The sequence below is a fragment of the Phalacrocorax carbo genome, chromosome 26, assembly GCF_963921805.1.
Source record: "Phalacrocorax carbo chromosome 26, bPhaCar2.1, whole genome shotgun sequence".
Taxonomy (NCBI): Eukaryota; Metazoa; Chordata; class Aves; order Suliformes; family Phalacrocoracidae; genus Phalacrocorax; species Phalacrocorax carbo.
This window is the reverse complement of record NC_087538.1, coordinates 3,563,690-3,571,979: the sequence shown is the minus strand read 5'-3', so window position 1 is coordinate 3,571,979 and position 8,290 is coordinate 3,563,690. Positions and strand designations below refer to the sequence as shown.

General features: G+C 59.7%; 1 protein-coding gene across 1 annotated transcript; it reads left to right on the top strand.

Moving 5' to 3' along the window:
• The first annotated feature begins 5,029 nt into the window (after nucleotides 1-5,029).
• Nucleotides 5,030-8,290, top strand: LOC135317590 (forkhead box protein J1-A-like). Its single transcript, XM_064473905.1, has 2 exons — nucleotides 5,030-5,595; nucleotides 7,490-8,290. Exons 1-2 carry the CDS (start codon nucleotides 5,068-5,070, stop codon nucleotides 8,288-8,290), a joined length of 1,329 nt encoding a protein of 442 aa, XP_064329975.1. The 5' UTR covers nucleotides 5,030-5,067.

The following is an 8,290-nucleotide window of genomic DNA, read 5'->3' as shown; positions in this document are numbered from 1 at the left end:
CAGAGGTTGCGATGAAAAAAATGTAAACTGGTGCTACCATCACGGTGAGAGTATGGAATGTTGTCCAACGTTCGTTGTCTCTGCAGATGGCACGTGCCTGCTGAGCTCTGGAGTTGTTCATGTGACGTGCAGCGGCTTCCAGAAGGAGGTGAGCTTTTACTGTGTCTTTATGGAGAATGTCAAGAGATGGACCTTTCCTAAGCTTTCCATGGCGCTGCTTTTGGTGTCAGGGACCATTTAATGCTCCTCCTGCCCATCCACACGCGTAACTGCAATTGTACCCTGCCAGTTTTATCAAATGTAATGTTTGAGGTCCCCTCTTGGGAGTGTAAACCCACCGTTGCCTCCCGTTGAAGCACGATCAGGGCCTGAATGTCTAGAAAGGAAGAGAGCGCTGCTGTAGGAGCAGGAAGAGAAAGTCGGGGAAACCTGTTCCTTCTCTCTCATCAATGAGTGCAACTGCCTGCATGGTCCTGAGTTTGGGTTTTGATCCCTGATGAGCTGGGAAAAGGAGGGCAGACTGGAGCATCGTTCCCTCAGAACAACCTTCCCCCCGTCAGTCTCTCAAAGCATGAGGTTCCGCGCAGGAGCTGACGATGGGGGTGTCTCACTCGGATGGGAGCTGTTGCCAACAGCCGCTTGCTGCACTCTCCGTGATCATTTGCTTCCAAGGACGTGGGCTGCAGCAAACAATTACCGTTGGCAGCTCTAACTGATGACGTCCTCACCACTTCCCTGTATTTTCCCTTCATCGGTCGGCTGTGCTGCAGCCTCTCAAAGCAGATCTTCACCTCTGTAGCCTTTGCCTTGTGCTGCAGTCACCCAATTGACTCCTCTGGGACTGCCCTCTTGTTGCTGCAACACCTCAGTCACCTTTAGCTCGTGACACCCACCACCTTCTCTCTGCTTTATCCCACCACAGTGACTTCACCCCCCTCCTTCAGAGGTTTCCCATCCGCAGGGCACCAACCTTTCTCTCTCCTCTGAAGGATTTCCATGAGAGATGCAGCCTTTGTGATGAAGAACCCATCTTCACCCAGGCAGGCTCCAAGCGAAATGCTGAGCGAGCGAGTCATCAGGCAGAGGAGCACTTGGTAGGAAGGGGAGAGCAGTCTTTCCCTGCCCTCATCTTCCTCTCTGCTGGATTCCTCACCAGATCGGTGGGGGTGTGTTGGGGCAAAGAGCCCTTGTGCACAGCGTGGTAGCTAACATGAAGTCCTTGGCAGGTTGGCCTGGCCCATAGGCTGTTTCTTTTGCAAGCCTGATGTAGGCTCTGACATGCTGTAGACCTGGGCATGGTGTGAATCATACGGAATAAGGGGAGGCGACTGTGCTGGTTTTGGCTGAGAAGGGGTTAATTCTCCTCACTGCGGTGGTCAGGGACCTTTCCAGCTTCCTGCGCTCTGCCATGTGGGTGGGTGGCTGGGAGGGGCGGCGCCACGGCCGGGGCAGCTGGCCCTGATTGGCCAATGGGATGATCATTCCATACCACGTGACACCATGACCAGTATATTAACGGGGGCAGTTGGCACGTGGGGGCCATGCCACTGCCCTGTCCCACCCCTCTCTGCTGCTCTGTCCCTCTCTCCCCCTCCTCCTCCTCCTCCCAGCTCCACCAGGGCTCCAGGACCTGGACAGCCCCAGGGAGGCGGCCATGGGGCCTGGCGGGGGGGCAGAGCGGGGCAGGGGCACGGTGTGGCTGGACGGTGTCCAGGGAAGGGAACATCAGTCTGATGCTCCAGCGGTGGCTTGTCTACCAAAGCCCAACCTTCCTCGTGGTTTCAAAGGGGACAAGGAGAGCTCTCCAGGCCTGGCCAGGCCCCCCGGTGTAGGGCTGCAACAGTGCTTGTGGTCGGGGCGGGTCAGGGCAGGACAGGCAGGTCCTGGGAGGCGACCAGGAGGGTTTTCTGGCCGCTCCGAGCTGTGTGTCCCTAAGGCTGCAGGAGCGGCCCAGCAAGCTCAGGGGGCAGCTGCAGAGCGGGGTGGCTGCGTGCGGGCACCTGACGCTTGCTCAGAGGGACCGTGGCTGCCGGCGAGCGCACGGCGATGGAGAGGAGCCGGGAGGAGGCTGTGCCCATGCAGCGTGCTGCGAGCAAAGCCAGGAGCATCCTCCGCCGTGGCACAGGAGAGATGGGATTTTGGCATGGGTGATGCCAGCGCTGCCCTCGGCCACCCAGAAGGGACGAGGGGTGGGCAGGAGCTGCCAGTGCCGGCAGCGTGGTGTGAAAAGCACCGGCCCCTTGCCTCGCAGGGCAGCCCCTTGTTCCAGGGATCCACCCGGCAGGGATTGAAGGAAGGAAACCAGATTGCTGCTTACGGCTTTGCTTTGAGCGTGTTTTGGATTTGAAGAGCGCGTTTAATAAAGGGTATCTTATGTCAACAAAGTGTCCGGAGTCGTTCTGTGGTTACAAGGCGAGGGCAGTCGGGGTCCTGGGGGCTCGGTGGGTGGAAACCCTTTCTGGCTGGGAGCATCCACCCACCTGTCCCCCTGCACCTCCCCAAAACCAGCCCAGCTGCTTCAAGACTCCTAAACACTTCCCAACGTCCCTTTCAACCCACATTACCGACCCATCCTAAATCCTGCCTCCTCCGAGCCCTGCCAGGATGGAGAAGGTGCAAATGCAAACGAAACCTCTGCTGGGAGAGCCTGGCCGGGGGTAGCGGCAGCTTCCTGGCGTGGGGTGCGGGTGGCCAGGCAGTGGGCACAGGCGCCGGGGCCCTGGCACTGCGGGGACAGATGAGGACACCCAGAGGGGACCTTTCCTGGAGGGGAAGGGGAGAAGAGGAGCGCTGAAGAGAAATCCCTCCAGCGCCAGGGAAGAAACCTCGTGCTGGAGGCTGATGCCTTGAAGGTGAGGAGGGCTGTAAGGGGGGGTTATAATTTGGTTTTAATGGAGGGGCTGATGCGTGGTGGGGGGAAGCACCTTGCGGCAAGTGGGGCGCTCGCAGACAGCCCCACCCTGCGCAGGGGGAGGGTGGGGATGGGAGCGCTGAGGCCTGAAGTGCTTTGCTGCAGGCTGCTCAGGAAAGCCCTCGAGCTCTTGCTGCCTTCAGGTGTGTTTTTACAGGGGCAGGCCCTGCTCCCGAGGGAGGTGACTTGTTAGAAGGGCAGCAGACTGAGGGTTGGGGTTGGTTTCTGGCTGTCGGTCTGCTGAAAAGGGAGACAGAGATTCCCGCTCCCCTGGGAGTCGCCTCCTCCCTCCTCCACGGCTGGTCCCAGCACCCGCCAGCTCCCAGCCTGCGGCCGCTGGGGAAGGGTGCGAGCAGAGGGGACTCTGCCCCTGTGCTGGGGAGAGGGTTTGACCCTCCCAGCTCGTCTGGCCCAAACCCCCGGGGGTCCTGGCAGGAAAAGCCCTTGTTGTCCGCACCACTGGCGGCAGCAGCAGCCCCCGAGAGCGGGTCTGGCCGCCCCCCTGCCCCTTGCTCTCAGGGGTCCTTCCCCCATGGGGCAGTGGGCAGGAGGAGTGCCTGGTGGTTAAACCTTCCCGGAGACACCCCGAAGCCCCCCACCCCGCAAAGGACAGGCCTTACAGCGTAGGGGGAAAGCAAACGGCTTCCCTTGGGTTTCACGGCTGCTCTTGGCCCCCTTGGTTGGGGTGCTGGGGGTCCCTCCCTGGTCTCTGTTAAAGCCCTTGGGCGGGCAGTGGTGGGACTTGGGGAGTTCTTAGAGAGACATGTGTCTGTAATCCTTCTAATTAAATAAAGGCAGGCCCCATCCTTGAATCTGGGGCTCTACCAGCCCCCCTGCCCCCTTCAGCTTTGCCCTGGTCGCTGTGGGCTCCTCAGGGGTCACAAGTGGAGGGGGGTCCCAGGCAGGAGGGAAGGGCTGGGGCTGCCCCTGCACCAGCCCCACGGGGGCACCAGGATGTGGGGTTTGGGATTGCTGGGGATGGTTTTGGCACTGGGTGTGGGGTACGGTGGGATCCCGCATCCTCCCTGCCACCTCCCCGCGTACCCCAACCCTGCCCATCCCCACCCTGGGGCTCCATCCCTCAAATAGCCGAGTCTCAGCCCAAACTGGCAGGTCCCCTCCACCTCCCCATGGCCATGCGAGGACCAACCGCAGGGCCAGGAGCTGTGTTATTGTTATTTTTGTTGTTATTTGCATTCCCTCCGCCGCTCCCCCCAACCACTGCAGCGAGGGTTTCTGGGCTCTCCCTTACCGGGGGCACAGGAATGTGCAAGGGCTGGGTGGTGACACGGGATCAGGCATCCAAACAAGCTGTCACCCCGCTGAGCCTTATTCTGGGGCGGGGAAAAGCCTGTTTTGAGGGAGCAGAGCGGGTGATTCCGCTCCGCCCACACCCCCTGACTGTTGGTTGCAGCATCATTCGGATGACGGAACCCTCGGCCCCAGCTGCCCCAGTGCAGCCAGTGCTGGGCTCCTCGGCCTCGGGGGCCTCTCCTCGCCCAAAGACACGGGAGTTTGGGCTCACAGCCCGGCAGCGAAGCCGGACACCACAGCCCCAGCCCGGGAATAACGGACGCTTGGATCCACCGGCTCTCGCTGAGTAAGGGTGTGCTTGGGCTGGGCCTGTGCCCCCTCCCCGGGTTGTTTTAGGGGCGCTAGGTGAAGGGAGAGGCAGAAAGAGCAGGAAACCAAGGGAAGCTGGTAGCAGGAGGGGAACGTTAAGATATTTTGGCGAGGTGGTGTAGCCTGAGATTTTGTCCTGCTAGCAGCAGGTGGGAGAATCATTCTTGCTTTGCGGGATGGCAGGGCTGGATTTTGGCTGTTTGAGGGGGGGTTTGGCTGGTTTTTTTCTTTCTTACTTTGGCTGAAGGCTTGTTGGGCAGCACTGGCCCGCTGGGGTCTGGGTGACACCGTGGCACAGGGGTTTGAGGGAATTTCCCTGAGTTTGGGGCTGCTCAAGCACCCCGGGGGAGGTGTTGCGGCTCCGGTGCGCAGCACCCTGGGGATGGGTCTCGCCCAGCGGCACCCGGAGCACCCAGGGCCAGCCCTGCCCGGGTGCCGGAGAGCAGCTGCGCTTCAGGGAGCTTCAACCCTCTCCCTGTTGCTGTTGCAGGATCTGCCCCATCCCCTCCCTTCCCTTCACGTGCACCCCGTGAATGCAGGAGCTGCCGAAGCGCCGAGGCATGGCTGAGGGGTGGCTGCGCTGCCTGCAGGCAGGAAAGGACGGAGGGCCGGAGGGCAGCGTGGGGGACTCGGACGACCTGGACGACAGCCTGACCAGCCTCATGTGGCTGCAGGACTTCTCGATCAGCGCCTGCATGGGCAAGTCCTCCTGCTGCCCCAGTGACCCGGACCCCCAGGACTGTCACAGCATCCCCAGCTCTGCCGTGCCGTGCTCGCCCCTGGCCACCGACCCAGCACGCGTGGGCATGCCCCACGCTCCTTGCAAGCCCATCTCCTCCTCCACCTTGAGGACGGCGCACCACCCCATGGCCGCACACCCTCAGCTCGCGCAGGACATCGACTACAAGACCAACCCACACATCAAGCCACCCTACTCCTACACCACCCTCATCTGCATGGCGATGGAAGCCAGCCAGAAGCCCAAAATCACCCTCTCCGCCATCTACAAGTGGATTACTGACACCTTCTGCTACTTCCGACACGCCGATCCCAACTGGCAGGTACGAGATTTGGAGACTTCTTGCCTTCTCCCCTCTCCCCGCGGGGCTGGGGAGGGCTTTCCACAGCCCCCACGGTGCAAGGCAAGGTCCCGCGGGGACGCTGGATCCCGCTGGCAGGAGAGCAGTGCCGGCAGCCGGCGGGGAAGGGCTGTAACGGGAAAGAGCTTGGGTGTGCAGAAATGCCATGGCCACGAGGGCGGCGGAGGGAAGGAGCCATTCTAGGGGAGAGCCCAGGGCCGTGTTGGGAGCGGGGAGGTACCCCCTGGCCTGCTGGTCCCTCCGGCTCCTCTTGGTGCTGGGGCGAAGGCGTCTCTGTGCCCAGCTCCACCTTCCTGGCGCTCTCGTGGGGTCCCGAGTCCCTCGGGGCTGAGCACGCATGAAATGGCCAGGCCGAGTGCCTCTGGGGGCTGAGGAGCAGGTGTAGGAGAGGGACGGAGCCGACCCCCAGGCAGATTGTTGCGCAAATCCCTCACTGGGGAGGTCCAGAGCAGAAATGCTGCTGCTTTCCAAGTAGGGCAGAGGGCAGGTCTCCTGACCCCTGGGACAGGCAAAGGAGGCTCCATCACTGTGACGAGCCGGTGAGGCCTCAGAGGGAAACCCAAGAGAGGTCAAATAGGGCTGCTGTCCCCAGGCGGCACACGCGTGCCCTCGGGGGGGCAGGGGCCAGCCCCCACGCTCACCAGCTCTGGGGACAGCCTGAAGCACAGGGGCTTTTCCCAGCCACCTTGGCTCGCTGCCCTCCTCCGGCACACGACGGGACCTCCAGCATGGGGGGCTTTCTGGGCTGTGGCAGGGCAGGCGGGACCCGGGAGGCTCGTCCCTCTGCTCGGGTCGCTCCCAGCCCACGCCCGCCGCACGCCAGCGATCCCGGCAGCGGTGCTCGCCCGGGCAGGGCAGGGCGACGGTGCTGCAAACCCCCTGCCCGGGTGCTGCCCACCTTCTCCCTGCACAGGGCGGTCGCCAGGGCCTCTGGCAGCCCAGCGCTTTCTGTTCTTCTTTTTTCCTTTTTTCTTTATTCTTTTTTCTTGTTATTATTCCTTATTCTTTTTTTCTCTTTTTTTTCCCCTACTTTTTCTTTTTATTTCTTTTTTTTCTTTTTTCTTTTTGCTCTTTTATATATTTTGTCTTCTTTTTTATTTATTCTTTATTCTTTATTATTTTTTATTTTTTATTTTTTCATTTTTCTTTTTTTTATCTTTTTTTCTTCCTTTTTTTCTTATTGCTTCCCTCGCCTCCCTCTCTCTTTTTGGTCTCTTCTCTATTTTTTAGGTCTCTTCTCTCTTCGGTTTGGTCTCTTCTCGGCTGTGTTCTCATCCCCTCTCCCCATTCCCATACATGAAGACAGCCTGGAAAGGTCATGCCACCCGTACTCCGGGGGGAGACGGAGATATCCCTGTGGGAGCTGAGTGCTTTGGAAAGGAGCCAACACACCCAAGGACCTTCAGCCCGGAGGAGGGGTTTTGGGGGGGGTGCGGTGTGGGTGTGCGCATGTTTTTCAACAGCTCTAAGCGTTCAAGCCTAGTTTTTCCCATTCGGCACTACAGGTTATGGATAAATAAGCATAAAGGTATCTAGTCAACATTACAAAAAAACCCACCTCTACCATAGCCAATCTCTTAATACAGTCTTAGCTTTGTGGAGTCCAACGCTGGGTCATTTACCCAATAGCTGAGTTTCCTTTCGAATTAGTCACATCACCCCAGGCACATTCAGGGCTTCAGAACCACTCGGCTGAGGCTGCCTGGCCTATAGTTTCCCGGGTCCTCCTTCTTCCCCTTTTTGAGGATTAGAGTGACGTTTGCTTTCCTCCAGTCCTCGGGCACCTCTCCTGTCCTCCACGACCTTTCAAAGATAATGGAGGTTCAGCCTTGTTTTTTTCCTCTTTTGGGTCTAGAACTCCATCCGACACAACCTGTCCTTGAACAAGGGCTTCATCAAGGTGCCCCGGGAGAAGGGCGAGCGAGGGAAAGGTGGGTTTTGGAAGCTTGACCCCCAATACGCCGACCGGCTCAAGAGTGGTGCCTTCAAAAAGTGGAGGATGCCCCCGGTGCAGATCCACCCGGCCGTCACCGACAGAGCCCAGCAAGAAGCACAGAGCGTTGCCAGCCCGGCCACTTCAGCTTGCGCCTCCAGTAACAGCCTCAACGTCAGCGTGGAGTTACAGCAGCTGCTGAAGGAGTTTGAAGAAGTCACCGGTGACCAGACCTGGAACCCAGCGGATGGCAAAGCAGGGCACAAGCGCAAGCAGCCCTTGCCCGAGCAAACGGCCAAGGCGCCTCGGCTTTCCAACTCTGCCTTGCTGACCCAGGAAGAGCAGACTGAGCTGGCAACACTGAAAGGCAGCCTTGACTGGGAAGCCATCCTCAACACCACCCTGAATGGAGACGTCTCCACTTTTGGGGACCTGGAGCTCACGCCTCCCATCAGCCCCATAACACGCGACCTGGACTTGATGCTACATGGGCACCACATCGCCTCTCCCCAGGGGCAGGAGCACGTCCTCACCGAAGCCAACCACGACGACCTGGACTTTGATGAAACCTTCATGGCCGCGGCCTTCCTGCAGCACCCCTGGCACCAAGGGACAAACGATTACCTCTCCAACTCCGGCAACGTGGAGGAGGTGTTTGAACTCAGCGACGGCTCTTTGCCAGCAGATGTGAGCGACTGGAGCAGTCTGGCGTCCCTCTTATAA

Coding starts and splice junctions, on each gene's coding strand:
- LOC135317590 (XM_064473905.1), top strand. CDS start 5,068: ATGCAGGAGCTGCCGAAGCGCCGAGGCATGGCTGAGGGGTGGCTGCGC. Junction 5,596..7,489: donor ACGCCGATCCCAACTGGCAG/GTACGAGATTTG, acceptor TTTTGGGTCTAG/AACTCCATCCGACACAACCT.